Source organism: Triturus cristatus, chromosome 4_1 (genome assembly GCF_964204655.1).
Source record: "Triturus cristatus chromosome 4_1, aTriCri1.1, whole genome shotgun sequence".
NCBI lineage: Eukaryota > Metazoa > Chordata > Amphibia > Caudata > Salamandridae > Triturus > Triturus cristatus.
Genome location: NC_140585.1, coordinates 1,120,577,534 through 1,120,597,872, shown reverse-complemented (window position 1 = coordinate 1,120,597,872; position 20,339 = coordinate 1,120,577,534). Strand labels below are relative to the sequence as shown.

At 50.7% G+C, this 20,339-nt stretch overlaps 1 protein-coding gene across 4 annotated transcripts in view; it reads left to right on the top strand.

Annotated features, from left to right (window-relative positions):
• The window catches only part of TSPAN12 (tetraspanin 12), a 326,891-nt gene that overhangs the window by 79,628 nt on the left and 226,924 nt on the right, over window positions 1-20,339 (top strand). For 3 of the 4 annotated variants that reach the window (XM_085654151.1, XM_085654154.1, XM_085654152.1), the window contains exon 2: window positions 3,779-3,916. In XM_085654151.1, coding sequence (XP_085510277.1) covers window positions 3,894-3,916 — 23 coding nt within the window. In that variant the 5' untranslated portion in view covers window positions 3,779-3,893. Of the gene's footprint in view, window positions 1-3,778; window positions 3,917-20,339 lie in introns of those variants that run through there. The other variant, XM_085654153.1, reaches the window with a different exon arrangement.

Here is a 20,339-nt window from a genome sequence, read left to right as displayed (position 1 = left end):
TTGTTGCAGCACAACTAAGAAGGCGAGCAGAGTTCTAATATGTTGGCGCAAGGGGCAGTTCTAGAATCGCACAATAGTTTTAACAATCCAAACTGTCCCTAGGTATTCATTAACCTGATGCCTCTGAAGACCCCACTGGAATTGGTCAAAGCGTTCAAAGGATGCAAGGATATTCCTTGAAGAGTTCCAAGGATATTTTGAAATTTTTTAAGTGACTAATGAAGTTCCAAAATGTGCAACAAGCAAAAAACTTCAGAGAAGAGGAATCCAGCATCTGGCTAGGCGTGGGGGCGTGCCTAGCAGCCGATGGAGTAGGAGCCTTGCTCGCGAGGCTCCGCTAGCCGATCCCCATTCAGTGCCACCCTGCAAATAGAACTGTCAGTGAGGGCATCCAGCTACCCCTCCCCATGATCCCCAGTGCATTGGGAGCCCGAAAAAGCTGTTCCCTGCAGTGCGGCGAGCAGCCAAGCCAGACATCTGAGCCCGGACTCCCGTCCCTTCCCCAAAATGGTGCCGGCCCTGGCCGGATGAGCTCTGGAGAATATCCACCCGTTAAATGAGGGACGTAGTGCGATCGGAGGCTGGAAAAGAGCAGATCGCCCCCACTGTCCAACTGGGCAGGACTGGGGGAACCAGACGGGGGGACGACTCCAGTAGAGAGCCCGGCGCTGTGAGCCTCGGAGGTAGGGGAGAGAGAGGAGGCTTCTGATGGCCTAGATGGAGGACTAGGAACCCTGAGCCTCATTCCCAAGACAGCGGCACTTGCAATTGACTCAGGCAGCACCGCACCTACTGGATGAGAAAGCCTGCAGGCATGCAGAGTGCGGTGAGGTAATCCTCCTCCTCCTCCTCATCGGCGGCTGTCTGGATGGCTGTGTTGCCCGGGCCTCGATCTGCTGGAGTGAGGCAGACTAACACGAGAAGGCCTGAATCCGTGGATGGCGGACATACAGCACAACGAGGTGAGCGTATGCCGGCTATACTATGGGTGTTTGGATCTCCCCCTTTAGCAGGTGTGAGGTGGGGGGGAGAAGCGGGCTGAGAGCCCTAACCTTACTGCTAAGGAAGAAACAGAAGAGTAAACAACCCTGGCTGATATTGTGGCCAGACACAGAATGGAGGTAAGCGGAGTATGAGCTGAAACCTCGGCAGCAATATATGTAAGTCTGAGGATGCATTCAAAGTAGGTACTGCACTCCATGGTGAACATCGTGGGCCGATTACGGGAACCCAGAAAAGGCCTATTCACTTGGTGATACGCCTTCTACGTCTCAGAGCCTGAATTACATGCTGGTTACTAGCCCCTACTGAGGCTCTCGTAGGATCTAATGCTCTGACAGGCTGATAAGCACAGAAGTCTGATTTGAAGCTGTGGCGGACCTCACACTTTTATGGTGAGGATTGAGGAGTGGGGAACAACTCCTCCTGGACTCTGAGCCTGCTTGAGAGGGGGGAAGGGATGAACACCAGAAGATGAGGGGATTTTTCCTGGGAGTGGTGTGAGCTAATTGGGGAAGGGGCTCACAGGTGGGCACGCACAACTGCCTCCTACATATCCCCTAGGCTAAGGAAGGGGAGACAATTGCTCAGTTTGATACTTCTGAAACACTGGTCCTCCACACCCGAGAAGAAGATGGGGAAAACGAGCAGACGGAGGGAGGCAGATCTCCCAACACAAAGCCTGACTGACTCTGAGGATAGTTCGACCCGACCCCCCTCACACGTGACGCAGGAAGATGTGTCAACCGTGCCAACGCTCCAAGATATTCTCCAGGCAATAACAGGCCCGAGGTTGGCTGTGGAGAATAAGATTGACACAGTTCGAGAAGAAATGGGCCTATTGTGAGCTGAACATCAGCGATTGGCTGAGAGAGTGACCGCAACTGAGACAGATATCGAGGACTTGAAACCAGTTATTAATATGACCACAGACCTGTTGAAAGCGGTGGCGGCCCAAGTGAAGATCCTGACAATGAGGGCCGAAGACGCGGAAAATCTGTCGGGGTGCAACAATGTGCGTCTTACTGGCCCACCAGAGAAAATTGAGGGTAGAGACCTGGTGGCTTTCCCGGAGAATTGGTTCAGGAGGAGGTGGCACTATCTCCCTATTTTGCGCTCTAGAGAGCACTTAAAGTGCCTGCGAGGCTTCCTCTTCCTGGAGGGCCGATGTGTCCTGTAGTGGCACGATTCTTATTTTACAAGGACAGAGACCATATACCCGCACAGGCCCGTAAAAAGGACCCACTGGTGGTCGATAACGGTTCGGTCAGACTTTTTCCGACTTTTCTGGCAGGTCCAATGTCAAAGATCATCCTACTTGGTGGTCAAGAAGAAGTTGCGTTAGATGGAGGTCCAGTACTCTTATGTTCTTTCCGGCCCGATTGAGAGTTGTGGCCCCATTGGGTCCTGCTGTGGATTTTGAATTGCTCTGTAGCCTGCCACTCGGGGTGTACAGTCACACCTTTAGGGTGCACGTATGGTGACTGGACTGCTGTGCTGGTGATAAAGGTGTTGCCACTGGGCAGCACACGTATGGCAGCAACAACCCTGGGTGGCAAAACTTCTGACACACTAGTGCTGGCGAGATCCTAAGGGCAATACCCTTAACAAAAGGTAGAATGGGGGGGTGCAGGGGGGGGGGCAGGGGGGGTGCAATAATGCCCAGGACAGAGGTGGATGGGAGTGGGGCCGGGCAACTATGGCAACCCATGATAGTTTACATATGCCTAGTAACAGATGGTGCCGGTTTCCTATGTTCTGTAACTCCAATTCTATTTTCTTTTTCTGATCGTACTGTAGGCAATTGGGGAAAATAGTTGATTGAAGGTGCTATTTACCTTCTGTTTCAATATTTTCCATAACTGGTATTATCTGTTCCTATAACTAGTAACAGATTTCCCAGCTTCTGAAACCCAGGTAGCAGCTTTGCCCATTTTTCACATGCACAAGAGTTTGAGTTGCCACAGCGGAAAGCAGCTGAACCTCAGGGACTTACCAGAATTATCTGACCACTAGATAGTGGCCACACCACCCTGTCCCCAAACGTCACAGTGGTGAGTATTTTGTGACTCAAGTGGATAGTGATGTCACTTTACCACTTTAGAGGTGCAGTGGCTTAGTGTCGACCATCTGCTCACCCTGCTGGAAATACCTAGTGATGGCCCTTGTCAGGACCAGGCCACTGAGTAGGAAATACAATGTTGAGATTTCATGAGGGCAAGCAATAGGCATTCTTGCTGTAGCCTAGACTGCCAGTCTGTCCACATTTGAGGTAATCAAGGAGTCCAAAGGTATTTAAGCTGGTCCGCTGGGTGGAGACAGACTCGTTGCTCCAGCTGGATTTTGATACTTACCATCTCATGGGATTGCTCCCCAAGTTCATCTTTATCCTGTGTGCTGGCTGGGCATCTGTAGTGTACCTTACCTACCAAGAGAAAATGGAAAAATGTTAAGTGCAATATTGAGTCACCTCATCATAGTATGCCCAGCCAGCACAGTTATTCGTTATACTTAGGAGAGCACCCACTCAGCTCAGCACATCAAAGATAATGAAATCCTTTCAGCAATGCAGTGGCCAACATTACACATCATATAAATCTGTATTGCTTTATTTTTCCAGCTTTCCCTCAAAATATTACAAGAGCTGCTTATTTTTGTAATGTCTGTTTTCCTGTCTTTTTATTGTTACATTGTCTCTATTGGTCTACCTGTTTTGTACATGAGCGATGGTTTACTTTTTATGCATTCTTTTTTTTTTTTTTCTTTTTTTTTTACACAGGGGTCTAAATTTCCAATGAATTTTGGAAGAATGTTCTGAAAGAATGGAGATGCTCACCTTTGACAGCTTACAATGGCCAGAGAGGACTCTGTAAGGTGCCTACGCTGTTTGCTCTATGCTCTTAATTTACTTTTCTGGGTAAGTTAAGTAATTTACTTCAAGTAGGTGGGTAGATCCTGGCTTCTGTACTGCGTTTCCAGGTTCTGAGTGATTGACAGCCTGGACCTGTATCCTGCCCTGTTCCATAGGTGGAATAGTATTTCCAAGCCAAGTCTCCCCTTCTTTCCAAGAGAGCTGAATAAAACAAAAATACTTGGAAATTCCTGGTGAGTGATGTATCAATTATTTTCATTTTACTTCCTCACATAGCACACATCACCTCTATCTCAGTGATATATTATGGAGAAAGGGGCAAGTCATTACCCTCCTGAATACCCATGAAACCTGAGGCACACAAGGACAGAAAAATATTAACAAACCGACATACAGGGTCCTAACAAACCCTCTTTTATTTAAGTCTGTAAAAGGGAGGGTCCAATATAAAAGCGATTTTTCCTACTAGTGCAAACATTTGTGCTATGTATGATTGTTGTGACCAAAAGAGCCACAAGTTGAGGAGATGTTGTAGACACTCTACGTACGACAATAAAAAACAGGAAGTCCTTTAATGTTGAGACCGATTTCATCTTTAAAAATCTGCTAAAGTTCTCTGGTGTAGCCTACCATAAACACAGGTTTCTGCCTGCTGTGTGGATTGGACCCCATGATGGTGCATGCCACCTTCTGTGGGTGAGGGTCTGACACTTTCGCTAAAGCCAGTTGAGTAGACCAGCAAACCAGTGTCTGCGACCACTGTCCAATTGAAAGACATATATTTCCTTCTACATTTGCGGGCTTACAGTATCGCTTTCTGGTCTGTGTACACATAACGCGAAGAAAAGGTGTTCTATATCCTCTGGCACCACCTTAGTTGTAGAGAAATCTATTCTACAGTGTCAAAGAGCACAGTATGGCATTCAGGGCTGCACTGTATTTTTCACACACTTGTATACTATCTCCCTGTACAGGGCAGCTTTCAATCACATGAGGTGGACATTAACCTAAATTATCTGGATGCAACTTTCACTTCTAAATGCATATAACCAGATAGTGATTACTAGTAAATACACATTTTACAACTTGGAACTTACATAAGATTATCGAAAAATGGTGACTATAAATCATGACCATTGACATGTATATTATACTGCACAAGTCAGCTGCTGTGTCACTGGATAGCTCACCAAGGATTTCTAATAACTTTCACATTTCTAATGCCCCCTAATAGTCTAAGAATTTCCTAGCGATTACCCTCATTTGAGTGGTAATTGCAAGGAAATTTAGATGTTTTGTTGCTGCAGCTGGGGTCCCGCGATTGGAAACCCATGTCAACTTGAGGACAGTTGTTTACACAGACTCCTCACATTCTGGAACCCCTCACTATGTTCAGAGTATTATTGTTACAATTATAAATATGTATGTCTAAATTTAGATGCAGTATATATATATTTGGGCACAAAGTCTTTTTTTTTTTTCCCAACATTTTTTTACGGTTTATAAGCAGTACAGTGAGAGAATGTCTCAGATTAATGTAAGTGACTCATGTAACCTGCCAAGATCCCAATCGAAAGGTATCGGACAATTGCTGGTATCTCTAAGGAATGCGGATGGTGTAGGGTGTGTATCCCCTCATTTTCCCATCGCACCCTGTATAACTGTCTCCAAGGCCACTGCAGTGAATCATCACCATATGGTTTAACTCCCCTCCCTCCCAACAATGTAACTGGCAAACAGTACTGAGCCCCACATATCCAAAGAGGTGGTGGATGTGCATGTGGCCGCCTCTCTTCCTCAGTTGGGCCTCTGTTCCATTGAGCCCGGGGGACCCATGTGTAATGTGCACCCTAGATGGCCACAAGGACTCCTACCCCTCAGCATCTGAGGGATGATCCTGCTCCTCCCGGCCCCTCTCCCTGAAAGAAGCAAGGAGGGATGCCCAATCAACAGAGATCAGGTGCCAGTGGAGGCCCCTGCTCTCTTCCGCCCTCAAGGCACTCTTCTGCCCAGTGCTCCACCTTCGATCTCCATTTGCAGTGTGGTGGTCCCTCACAGGACTTCCAGTGCATGGCTAGGCCGCGTCGGGCCAACATCTGAAAGAAACATGTTAGTTAGATTCCTTACCTTAGAATATCCCAGGCGTCAGACTGGATCCGGAAAGAAGTTTCGTCTGCAGTACCCCTGCGCCTCGGTAGGCATAGTCTGCGGCTCCGCGTCCGTTGTTGGCTTCGTGATCGCCAGGATGACGTCACTGGAGTACTTGGACGTCGCCCTCGCGCGCTGACGTCAGTTCTTCTTTTTTCCACGCCAGCAAGCGCAGATCCGGGAAGAAGCGTACCCTTAGTCATTTTTTGACTAACTTTTCGTACTATTTTGGTCTATTCTTTCGTGTCGACTCCGACTCCTGGTGCCAGTAGGGATGCCTGGATTCGAGCCGTGTGACGACTGTCACCGCCTGATGTAGGTTACCGACCCCCACCACTGGTGTCTCTGCTGTCTCTGGGCCGACCACGATGACAAGTCGTGCCCCAACTGCCGGGCCTTGACGTCGAAAGCTAGGCGGGAGCAGTCCCGCAAGCTCCTTGAGATCCGGCAGTCTGCTCTGCACCACTCGAGGTCCCGGTCGAGGAGGAAGTGGAGGGACCGATCGCGGAGCCGCGGTCATCACCGCTCGGCGGGTTCCAAGTCCTCGCATTCAGGTAAGTCGAGGCTCAGCAAAAAGAAGTCAAAGAAGCGACATCGCTCTTCCGACTCCCCTCGCCTGTCGTGCGACTCGGCCGAGGGTTCGGGTGGCACCACCCGCGTGGCTCCGCTGGAGCCGCGGGAGTCTCATCCGGCCCCGCAACCTCCTGTCCCTGGGCTTAATGCGACTCCGGGTGAGATTCGAGACTTCCTTGTGGCCATGAGGACTCTATTCCCGGACCCCCAGTTTCAGGTCCGACTCGGGGGCCCTAGCGAGCCGGCGGCTTCGGTGCCGTTGACTACTTCGGTCCTGACGCCGCAGACCCCCGTGGGATCCAGGCCTGGATCCCGGTCGACGCTAGTTGACCTCATGACTCCTCCGCTGGTGCCAACACCCCCTGGTGTCGCTCCCGGCGCCGTCCTCTGACGACGACGCCCCCAGTTTCAGTCCGGGTCCGGCGTCGGAGCGGCGCCGCTCTGTGCCGTCTCGATGGGTGGGGAATTCACCTATGACCCGGCTCTGTCATTTCTGCCTGTTTATCAGGACACGGATGAAGGCGAGAACTGGGTGGGGTCTGAGGACCCTCAGGCACAGCAGTGCCAGTTAAGTCAGAACTGGGCAGATGAGCGAGGGGAGGCCAGTGGTTTAGACACTTCGCCTGACACTGGTTTTCTCTCCTCCTTCCATGGCTATGGAAGAGGGTGCTACTTATGCTGTGGTGCTGAGCAAGGCAGCCAAGGCCTTGCGCCTTGAGCTCCCTGCAGTGGACGTGAGGGCTAACCACCTCACAGAGGTGCTTCAACCGCCAGTAAGCTCTTCAGAGCCTCTGCTACAGTTTAATGAGGCCCTCACTGACGTTCTGATGGGCACTTGGTCCAAGCCCACCACAGTCTCTCCTGTGGATCGGAACGTGGCCCAGTGCCACTGCCCAGCTCCGGGCGACCCCTGCTTTCTGTCTGTCTGCACCCCACCCCTGAGAGTCTGGTTATCCAGGCATCAACGTCCCACACCGCCTTCCCGTTCGCTCCTCCGGACCGGGAATCCAAAAGGATGGAACAGTTTGGTAAGAAACTGTTTTCCTCACTCAGCCTTGGGTTGCGGGCCATTAATACCGCATGCCTTTTGGACAGTTACACCCACTCTCTGTGGGATACGGAGGCAGAAGTGCTTCCCCATTGTCCTGAGGAGGCCAGGACACGGCTCGCCCAGGCTCTTGCTGAGGGGCAAGATGCAGCACGGTATTCCATTCGGTGTTTGACTTGACACCACGGACTCGCTGGGTAGAGCGATTGCAACGACGGTGGCGATTCGTCGTCCTGCCTGGCTGAGGTCCACAAATTTTTCAGGGGATGTCCAGAGCACTCTCATGGACATGCCCTTTGATGGCCGTCGCCTTTTTGGCGACAAAGCAGATAGCACGCTACGGCCAAGTCCTTGGGCCTGTCGGCCCAGCGCCAGCAGACTTCTACTTTTCGCCCCTTTCGTGGCCAAGGAAGGGCCGCCCCGCACGTTCGTCCAGCCACGGACCGCAGAACCCTCAACGCGGACGTGGATTCTGCCGTGGCGGAACAGGTAGACGGAGAGCCGGTCAGTCCACTTCCGCCCCTGCAGCATCTGCCTCAAAGCCTTCCTAAGCAAAAGACACACAATTGATGGACGGAATGCAGAACAAATCCAAACATTCACCCCCAGTCAAGAGCTCTGGGTTAAATCCATCATTCTTTTGTTCACCATGCCTCCCCAGTTTAGACCTGGCCATATGCAAATCAGTCTTGACCCTGTGGTTCATGGGAACAGTCCAGCCCGAACTGCCAAGCCCTCCTCGTCCGCACTTTTAGGCCCATTCCACGCCAGTGGGAGGCAAAGTTCGCCATCACCTGCTCCACTGGCGTTGTATCACTTCGGACAGGTGGGTGCTGCAAATCGTCCGAAGGGGCTACTCCCTCCCCTTCGCGACGACCTCTTCAGCCATGCCACCGCAGTACCACCGTATGTCGGGGGATCACTTGCAGCTTCTGCAGGAGGAAGTTATGGCCCTTCTGGCCAAGGGGGCCATCGAGCGCGTTCCTGGCCCAGAAGTAGGACGGGGTTGTTACTCCCACTACTTTCTGGTTCCCAAGAAGGGCAAAGGGGGCCTACGACCTATCTTGGACCTCAGGAGCATCAACGTCTTCTTCCGGAAGGAGAAGTTCAAGATACTGACGTTAGCTCAGGTTTTGGCTACCCTGGAGACTGGATGGTAGCGTTGGACCTGTAGGATGCTTATTTCCATATTCCTGTTCTGCCGGCCCACCGACGGTTCACGGTGGGCCACGAGCACTTTCAGTTCACCGTGCTCCCCTTCGGCCTTACCAGTGCCCCTCGGGTGTTCACGAATGTGATGGCGGTGGTCGCAGCTCATCTGTGCAGATTAGGGGTTCCAGTCTTCCCCTATCTCGACGACTGGTTGTTGAAGGCGGGCTCGCCCCAAGCAGTCGTCTCCCACCTCCAGACTACGGCCGACCTCCTGCACTCGCTGGGGTTCTCCATCAACGTGCCGAAGTCACATCTGAGTCCCTCCCAGAAGCTCCTCTTCATAGCGGTTCTGGACTCTGCGCAGTTTCGGGTTTATCCTCCCAAACAGCGGGTTTGGGATATTCAGGCTCTGATTCTGATCTTTCAGGCTTTATCCCGAGTTTCGGTCAGGTTGACCCTACGGCTGCTGGGTCTGATGGCCTCCTGCATCCTGATGGTGCATCATGCCAGGTGGCGGATGCGGGCTCTGCAGTGGGACCTGAAGTTCCAGTGGGCTCAACATCGGGGCAACCTGTCCAACCACGTCCTCATCTCGGAGGGCACTGCAAGACCGTTGCAGTGGTCGCTCGCGGACCGCGATTGGGTCAGCGGCAGATCCTTCTCCCTACTCCAACCGGAGCACACAGTGGTGACGGATGCATCCCTCCTGGGAGGGGGGGGCCACATGGGAGTGGCGGAGATCAGAGGCCTCTGGTCTCCGGCGGAGTCCTGGGTCCATATCAACCTTCTGGAACTGCGGGCGTTCTGACTTGCACTGAAGACATTCCTTCCCTCTGTCCGGGGAAGTGTAGTGCAGGTGTTCACGAACACCACCACCGCCATGTGGTATTGCAACAAACAGGGCGGGGTGGGGTCGTGGACCGTTTGTCAGGAGGCTCTGCGCCTCTAGACTTGGCTGGAACATCAAGGCATTACCTTGGTGGTTCAACACCTGGCAGGTTCTCTGAACGCCAGGGCAGACAGACTCAGCCGCCGGTGCATGATCGATCACGAGTGGCGTCTGAACTCGGACGTGGTGCAGGCCTCTTTCGGCAGTGGGGAGAGCTTTGGTTAGATCTATTCGCCACGAAGAGAACGTGCAATGTCATCAGTTTGCGCATTGGAATTTCCAAGGCACCACTTGCTCGGAGACGCTTTTCGTCACGAGTGGAGTTGCGGTCTGTTATACGCCCATACCACTTCTGCCCAGAGTGCTGAAGATCAGGCGCGACCGCGCCCAAGTCATCCTTGTGGCTCCGGATTGGGCATGAAGGTACTGGTATCCTGAGCTACTCAGTCTATCACTCGATCCCTCGATTCGACTGCCTCTTCAGGAGGACCTTCTGTTGCAGCACCAGGGGACGGTCCTCCACCCGAACCTGTCCAGCCTCCACGCATAGAGTTTGAGCAGCGACAGTTGATGCCTTTTGACTTGCCTCCTGAAGTCTGCGATGTTGTTCTGGCAGCCAGGCGTCCCTCCACAAAGACTGTATACGCCTGCAGGTGGAACAAGTTTGTGGCATGGTGCACAGCAAAGGCTGTGGATCCTCTTTCCGCCCCTCTTACTGAGGTTCTCCTTTTTCTTCTTTACCTGGCCCAGCAGGGCTCTGCTCTGGGCACCATCAAGGGATATCTTTCAGCTGTGTCAGCCTTCTGGAGGCTTCCTGATCAGCCTTCTGGAGGCTTCCTGATCAGCCTTCTGGAGGCTTCCTGATCAGCCTTCTGGAGGCTTCCTGATCAGCCTTCTGGAGGCTTCCTGATCAGCCGTTCGGAGGCTTCCTGATCAGCCTTCCCTCTTCAAGTCCCTTGTTGTCAATAGATTCTTGAAAGGCATCACGCACATGTTTCCTCCAGTTCCTTTCGTGATGCCTCAGTGGGACTTGAATCTGGTTCTTACTTTCCTGATGTGCACTCCCTTTGAGCCACTTCATAATTGCCCTCTCCGTCTTCTGACTCTTAAAACCGCTTTCCTGGTTGCCATCACCTCTGCCAGAAGAGTGAGTGAGCTCCAGGCTCTTTCCTCTAAACCTCCTTTCCTTTCTGTCCATCCGGACAAGGTTGTTCTGGGGACTCGTCCTTCTTTTCTTCCTAAGGTGGTTACTGTTTTCACATCGGGCAGTCAAGTATCTTGCCCACCTTCTTTCTGCCTCCGCATCCCTCGAAAGAGGAAGAGAGGCTCCACCGTCTGGACCCAAAACGTGCGCTCTCCTTTTATCTGGACCGCACAAAACAGTTCCGGGTGGATGTCCAACTCTTTGTTGGCTACGTGGGCGTTAAGAAGGGACGGGCGGTGCACAAGCGAACCATCTCTCGGTGGGTCGTTTTGTGCATTAATGTCTGTTATTCCTTGGCTAAAAAGTATCCTCCTGTGGGGCTGCACGCCCATTCCACTCTGGCCACAGCGGCTACTACTGCCTTGGGGCAGGGAGTCCCTTTGCAGGACATTTGTCAGGCAGCTACGTGGGCCTCGCTGCACACGTTTGCCAAGCATTACTGCCTGGTAATCTAACATGTTTCTTTCAGACGCATAAGTTACTTACCTTCGTTAACGATATATCTGTAGGAAACATTAGTTAGATTCCTTACCGCCCACCCATCCTCCCCATTCTGCGAACTGATATCTAGGGTTAAGGTATTTCCCTTTGAGGGCCCTAGTTTCATGGCACCAATGTCTGTTTCTTGCATAGCTCTGCGTTCCTGGCGCGGAAAGCTATGTACAGACCTGACGTCAGCGTGCGAGGGCGGCGTTTAAGTACTCCAGCAACATCAACCCGGCGATACGGACACTGAGCCGCAGACGACGCCTACCGACACAGGGGTACTGCTGACGAAAAAATCTTTCCGGATCCAGTCTGACGCCTGGGGATATTCTGAGGTAAGGAATCTAACTAACTAACGTTTCTTACAGATATATAGTTACCGCAGGTAGGTAACTTATGCACCAGAGACAAGTGTAGGAATCTTGTGTCCACTCTTGGCAATTTTGGAGACGGTTGATAATCCCACAAGCAGATCTCCAGCCCTTACTGGTCAGCGTGGTCCAGGGCATGCCCCAGATCATATTTCACTCCCTGACAAAACCTCAGTACCCCGGGCATGACAAGGTCATGTGTTTAAAGTCAGCATTGGGATCCTGACAGCGAGGATATTGCTGAGCGTAGGGACCAGGATAGTATTGAGGCGCAGTGGTGTCAGGTTTGTCGTGTGCAGGTAATTGAACTGTGTGTAACGGAAGCAGGTGTTCCAGGAAACTGTGTGAATCCTCTCCAGGGCCCGAGTTCATTCACCTTCCTTTAAATCTTGGGCCATCGCTGTCTCCCACCTGACCCAGAGTCGCACCAAATCCAGGAGTGTCTGAAGTAGTGTTGATCTTTACAGCCAGGAGACTACCTTCGGCCCTTCCCGAAAATCAGGATAATGTGAAGATCCTTGTGCGCCAACGGTTCAGTTTGTCCCCGATGCCATAACTCATGGATCGCCCCCTTATCTCAGCATATGTAAGGATCTGCGAATTGGGCAGTCCTGTGTCTGCCACCAGGTCCTCTATAGTATGTAATCTACTCTCCGTGTAACAGTCCCTGACTGCGAGCACGCCTGCCGCAGTCTAATCGGGCATCATGCGGTCCGTAAACAGGTCACCGGTAATTGTTGTGAGATGCACCAGTGGTAGGACTGGGGAGTAGGTGCGAGGTTAGCCTAAGAAATTAGTGACCTTCACCCAACATTGTAGCGAGATCCACAGCCATTTTGCGGTTAATCCTCTAGTAGAGCGCTCCCCTAGCATGAGTGGCACTAGCCAGCCACGGTCCTGGGCCACTCTGGGGCTGCCTGCCAACCACCGAGCCAGCCATTGTACTTGCGCTTCAACATGGTATAACTCAAGGTTTGGGACGCCCAACCCTCTCTTCCTGGTCAGACTCTGGATTGTGCGCAGCGATGCCCTGCAGAGCCACCCGTCCCAAATCAGTTTGAGGCATGTGGGCTGCTGAATTCATATCTGTGCATAAATCGCCGCTTAGTGTTGGGTCCGGATGATTGCACATTGTTGTCCTGGCAGAGTCTTCGAAGTATCACGAGATAGGTGGGTCCTCCCCTGGACTACAGTGCGCATGGGCATCCTCTCCATCCTTAGATTGTTTTTTTTCCGCCATTGGGTTTGGATGTGCTTATCTTAGCTCAAGTTAGGAAAATTTTGTTTAAGGCCAAAAGGCCTTTAGTTCTCGTCGGTACTGTTCCCGTTCGGTATCGACTACTTTCTTTAGTGCGTTAGCACCTTCTTCCAGCTTATCGGATCCGCTTGGTCCGAACATCGAACTTCGATCGACGATGGAATCGAGGACTCCCTTCAAGAGATGTCCTTTATGCCACGCGAAATACCCACACATCGACGTCCACCCGGTATGCAACAAATGTCTCTCACCGGATCACGATGAGTCGAAATGTATGGCCTGCGCCCGGTTCCGCTCGAAGAAGACTCTCCGGAATCGACGGGCAGCGAGATTGGAGGCGCAGCAATCGGCGCCTACCCCGGCCAACATCTTTAGCACCGAGGACGAAGACGCCGAGAGCGTAGAACACGTAGACTCCAGCCCCGCTTCCGAACACGACTCACGATCGGAAGACGACGATGAGGTGATCTTTCAGGGAGAAGAAGTCGTCGAACAGGTAGGAGACTACGATGAGGCCCTTGGGGCCGAGGAAGATAGCTCCAGCGAAGAGCTAGGCCAACCCGTCGATACGGAGGCCGAAAAAATAAATCGTCATAAGGCTCAGGTCGAGGGATCGCCTACGGGCCTTACCCAAGATCGATCTCGCTGTTCTTCGGCCCCGCCTCCAGGCCCGGCCTCGAACATTTCACAGGAGCCATTATCATCGAAGACGACTGGTTTCCCTTCAGCGAAACCGTCCATCGCACCGGTTCCATCGAAACCGAAAGTGAAAATGGTTGCGATCGGCTCGAAGGCCTCTAAGCCCTCCACTCCTTCGACGCCGGCAAAGGTCATCGGCTCCGACCGCCCCAAAAGAGATTTCGGTGCCGAGCTCACCGCAGCGGATTCGGGCGCCGAGCCGAAGAAGGCCCTCGGTCCCCACGCGGCTCCTCGGCCTCTGGCACCGAAGATTTCGGCCCAAACCACCAAAGTCAGAGTGGCCGACCCGTCTGCGTCGACATCGAAGATGGCGGCGCCTGCCAAGTCATCGACTCCGACGAGCGTCGATACCTCCCTTCGGATCGACGACCCAAACACTGCAAAGAAGTCGGATGCCGCTTTGACGCCTACCTCCAAGGTGCCGATCGGTTCCAAGGCGCCATCTGCGTTCACCGTGCAACAGGTCTCAGCATCGTTGCAACGCATCAGAGACCGGGCAACCCTCCACTCTACGTCGGGTCCCGACACGCACAAGGCCGCAAAATCACACTCTGCGCCAGCGAACATCACGTTTTGGTTGCCGCCACCCACGGCGCCGAAACTGTTCGAGATTCGGACACGTGTCCGCCAAACACAGTCCCCATCCACTGGACAAACGGATATCGAGCTTTCACAGGCACAATTTATCGACGCCGACACTGGTAGGTTGATGTTCCGCAAGCAAAATCACGCCAGAGAGGGGATTGGACTCCTGCAAAATTCCTCTCAAACACAAATTGCCGGCAGGATCAGAACCAGTGCTTCATGACCACTTTCAATCCTTCCATCAGGATCCACCGTCCTTTTCTCCTACGCATTCAGAGGCAGACTCAGGAGAGGACTGTAGGGGATGATACCACCTACCCTGGGGATATCGATCCTGATGATCACTTGCAAGACCCAGATCAGGCATGGGATGACCCCACCGACCAGGGTAACGCACCAGATACTCCTGACACGCAGCTTTACAATATAAAGACATCTCCCACAGAGGACACTGCTGCCTTTAATGCCCTCATAGAACGGGCTGCTGCCAATCATGGAGTGGAACTCCATTCTGACACTGTAGAAGAAGACTTCTTAGTGGACACTTTCGCCTCCTCTGAAAAAACTGTCAAAACTCTGCCAATGTTAAAAGGCGTTCTAAAACCTGCAAAGGACATTTTTAAAGAAACAACCAGGGCACGGGTGCTGAACCCCAGAATCGAAAATAAATACAAGCCTGCACCCGGAGACCCTATGTACATTAGGGGTCAGTTACCTTTAGACTCCATGGTTGTTGCTAATGCTCGCAAAAGAGCCCACTCACAAACAACGGGTGATGCTCCTCCCCCAGACAAGGAGTCCAAAGTGCTGGAGACATCAGGCAAACGGATTGCAGCGCAAGCGGCAAATATCTGGCGCATTGCCAACACACAGGCACTCCTGGCCCGTTATGATAGGACCCACTACGACACACTAGAATCACTGCTACAACATTTGCCAGATGAATATAAAGAGGCAGCGGAGCTCCTTATCAGAGAGGGACAACTCCTTACCAATGCGTCCATCAAATGCGCACTGGATGCAGCCGACACTGCGGCGAGGGCAATCAACACAAGCATCATGTTGAGGAGGCACGCATGGTTGAGAATCTCAGGCTTCAAGCCTGAGATTCAGAACAATATCTTAAATCAACCGGTCAACACAGACTAGTTTCGTAGTGGCTCCTTTCGTCGCCCCGGGAATAGAGGAGCAGCTAGAGGTCAGGGGTCACAGCAGCAGTACAATAAAGGGGGCACACAAAGTAGCTATGATAAAACCACCAGAGGTGGATATCGTGGATCCAGCACCAAAGGCAGAGGACGTGGGTACGGCAACACCAGGTCCTCCCCCAAAAACAAACAGTGACGCCCTCCCCCTGCCCCCCGACCACATCACACCTGTCGGGGGGAGACTCCAACAGTTCCTGTCAGTCTGGAAAACCATCACCACAGACAGGTGGGTCAGGGACATTATCCAGCACGGTTACTGTCTCGAATTAACGTCAACTCCACCCAACATACCGCCAAAGCACCGTCCTATGTCCGTAGAGCACTTGGCATTATTGCAGCAGGAAGTGCTAAGTATGCTGCAAAAAGGTGCAATAGAGGTCGTGCCCGTCAACCAGCAGGGGACAGGGGTGTACTCTCTGTACTTCTTAATCCCAAAAAAGGACGGTTCGCTCAGACCTATACTAGACCGGAGACCCCTCAACCACTACATTCTCTCAGAGCATTTCCATATGCTCACCCTACAGCAGGTTCTACCGCTACTCAGTCAGGGAGACTTCCTAGCCACACTAGACTTGAAAGATGCGCATTTCCACATACCCATACACCCATCACACAGGAAATATCTCCGGTTCACTATTCAGGGGCATCACTACCAGTTCAAAGTTCTCCCCTTCGGAGTAACAACAGCACCCAGGGTCTTTACCAAGTGCCTAGCAACAGTGGCTGCACATCTACGGAGACAACACATTCACGTCTTCCATTACCTGGACGTATGGCTTGTTCAGGCAAAGTCAGCCCAGCAATGTGCCAGCCACATGTCCCTCACCATTAACCTTCTTCACAGTCTGGGATTCTCACTAAATTACACAAAATCACATCTCAAACCCGCACACGTTAGACAGTACCTGGGCGTGACCATAAACACTCTGGCAGCCACAGCTCAGCCAAATTTAGTGAGGATCAACAGCATGCAACTGCTGATCTCAAAGTTCAAATCTCACCACTCCCTTCCTGCGCGAGTGTTCATGCAGTTGATAGGCATGATGGCCTCCTGCATTTTCATAGTCCCGCACGCGAGACTACATATGCGCCCGCTTCAGGAGTGCTTGGCACGTCAATGGAATCAGGCTCACGGACAATTAAAAGACCTAGTGTTGGTGAGCGGTCGGGCATACAACTCTCTGCATTGGTGGAATCCACAAAACCTTTGCAAGGGCCGACCGTTCCAAGAGCCCGTTCCACAAATAATACTGACAGCGGACGCCTCTCTCCAGGGTTGGGGCGCTCATGTACTCCATTACACAGTGCAGGGACTATGGACGACTCAGCAAAAGAAGATGCACATCAACGTTCTGGAACTGATGGGAATCTTCCTAGCCATGAAGGCATTCAAAGTACACTTGTGCAACAAAGTCGTGTTGATCCGGACAGACAACATGACTGCCATTTACTACATACAGAAGCAGGGAGGAACACACTCTCCACAGTTGTCTCATCTGGCTCAGAGCATGTGGAAGTGGGCCATTCAGAGGAACATATTCCTCATGGCGGAACACCTCCCCGGCAAGGACAACCAGATGGCGGATCTGCTCAGCAGACACAACCACCAGATGCACGAGTGGGAGCTACATCCGTCAGTACTCCAACCGTACTTCCAACAGTGGGGTCATCCAGAGATAGACCTATTCGCCACAAACGAAAACGCAAAATGCCAAAGCTTTGCCGCTAGGTTCCCACATCCGCAGTCAAAGGGCAATGCGATATGGATGAACTGGTCTGGCAGATTTGCGTACGCTTTTCCCCCAGCGCCATTGATACCGCTAGTGGCACGCAAACTGCGACAACACTCACTAACACTCATCCTGGTTGCTCCCACATGGGCACGCCAACCATGGTACACCACCTTTCTAGAACTTTCCGTGGTGCCGCATCAAAGACTGCGGATCAAACCCGCACTTTTAACGCAGAACCATGGCGAAATTCTGCACCCAGATCCGCAACAGCTGAACCTGGCAATCTGGCTCCTGAAGTCTTAGAGTTTGGCTACCTAAACCTGCCACCTGAATGTATGGACATCATCAAGGAGGCCAGAAGACCCACTACCAGAGCTTGCTACACGGCTAAATGGAAGAGGTTTGTCATTTACTGCAATAACAATGACATTAACCCGCTGGACGCATCCATTCAAAACATCATCTGTTACCTCTTACACTTATACCGATGCAATCTGGCATACAACTCCATACGTATCCATTTAACCGCGATAGCAGCCTATCTTCAAAACAGGCAGCACCTCTCTTTATTCAGAGTGCCTGCCATCAAAGCCTTCTTGGAGGGACTCAAACGAGTAATTCCCCCACGACACCCACCGGCACTAGTGTGGAACCTCAATGTGGTCCTCACCAGATTAATGGGTCCACCCTTTGAACCTCTCCATTCATGTGAGATTCAATTCCTCACCTGGAAAGTAGCTTTCTTAGTGGCAATCACTTCGTTAAGAAGAGTTAGTGAACTCCAGGCACTAACCATTCAAGAGCCATTCATACAAGTTCACGCAAACAGAGTTGTACTACGTAACCACCCCAAATTCATGCCCAAAGTGATATCGCAGTTCCATATGAACCAAACTATTGAACTGCCTGTTTTCTTTCCGAGTCCACAAAATGTCGCAGAGAGAATGCTCCATACACTAGATGTAAAAAGGGCCCTCATGTACTATATAGACAGAACTAAGGACTTTAGGAAAACAAAACAACTTTTCGTTGCCTTTTCCCCACAACACAAGGGCAACGCCATTTCCAAAGCAGGGATAGCCAGATGGATCGTTAAATATATTCAAATTTGCTATCAAAAACCTAAACGCACATTAACGATTCCACCACGAGCCCACTCAACACGAAAGTTAGGGGCGTCCATGGCTTTCCTAGGAAACATTCTTTACAGGAAATCTGTAGAGCAGCCACATGGTCCACTATACATACATTTACCAAACACTACTGCGTAGATGTACACTCAAAAAAGCAGGCAGCTGTAGGACAGGCGGTTCTCAAAACTCTTTTTCAGACTGCTGCAGCTGGCACGGGCAGCCGCCGCTAATGGAGGGACTGCTATATAATCTATGCACAGATAATAATTCAGCAGCCCACATGCCTCGAACTGAATATGCTACTTACCAGTATGCATCTGTTCTTGGCATGTAGGGCTGCTGACATTTATATCGCCCACCCTCCTCCCCGGCGCCTGTAGCGGCTGCAGCACTCAGAATTACTGTATAGCATGGTCATCACTTACTGCATCTACTCCATCACTGCCACAATGGCGAAAAACAATCTAAGGATGGAGAGGATGCCCATGCGCACTGTAGTCCAGGGGAGGAGCCACCTATCTCGTGATACTTCGAAGACTCTTCCAGGACAACAATGTGCAATCATCCGGACCCAACACTAGGCGGCGATCTATGCACAGATATGAATGTCAGCAGCCCTACATGCCAAGAACAGATGCATACTGGTAAGTAGCATATTCAATTCCCTCACCAAGGCATTCAGGGTGCGAAAGCGAGATTGAGGTATCCAGAGGGGACTGTTCCCGAAATAATAAAGTAATGTAGGTAAGATGATCATTTTCGTGAGCGCTACTTGTGCCATCATGGGGCGCCTCAGCCATGCCTCAAATCTACTTACCCACTCAATGGTCAGTCAGATTTTCAGGTTGAGCTATTCTTAGCACCGGTCTGTTCTGGCTAGTAAACTTAGGCTGGAAAGGGACAAGTTTTCTTTTCATTCAGAAAAGGAATAAGCAATACGGATGCCTTTAAATATTGTATTTATCTTGACACATTTGCTATCTGTTCAAGGAAAGAGGTCAAATGTCAGTTTCTTTTTACTAGTTGCTGCATATCTTATCCTGGAAAATAGTTTTCTTTCTTTCTCTTACTACAGTTAGAAGTTTTTGTCAAGTGAGCTGTCTGACAATCATTGTGAAACAAAAGGCTGTAAGATGTCAGTTTTTTTCTAACACAACATTTAAAAAGCTTGTAAATTAATAGTACAAATATTTCAAAGCACATTTTTTGTGAAGTTGTTCAAGTAGACCGACCATATGGGAAACCCTCCTAAGACAACACATTCGTGGAATGTCCTTAGATTGAGTCAAAACAAAAAATCATAAAACAGTGCATGTCATTTGAAAAAACACAGGAGTTTCCCACGTAATTTCATCTTCTTGTGTGTCTTGCGTGTGTGAGTGTTCTGATTGGTGAGTGACTGCTTGATGGTTGAGAGTGAGGTTACAGCTAATTTTTATGATATTTATTGATTCTTGTGTCAGTTTTCTTTTCTCTATAGGAAAAACCTCTATACAGACATTTTTGTTTTTGCATTTGTGAAATGTTATGTTTACCTTTTTTACATAAAAGGTAATCTAATTTACAATTCTGTTAAGAACGAATTGGTATGAACGAAAAAGCTATATAAAATCAATTTAAAAAGGACTGAAAAGTATTAAATAAAAATAAAATGTATTTTTGAATAATTTGTTGTTTAGTTCTGTGCTGGTGATCTGCCTGAGTGTGAGCCTATTGGAGGCAGTTTATAAAGGGATCTAGGACTGACGAGTTTTCTTTGATAGTTGTCTTTCCCCCTCACTCTTGGACCTTGGAGTTCATATAGGGGGTAACTTTCCTCATATGAGAAGAAGTTCATTGCAAACAATGATTTAAATAGGAGCAAAACAAATCAGATCACTTTACTTGGTGATGTGCAAATGACAAATATTTGCAGAAACTATATTTCCAAACATTGTGTGTACACTATGTAGTTTTATCAGTAAAACTATGTAGTTTTATC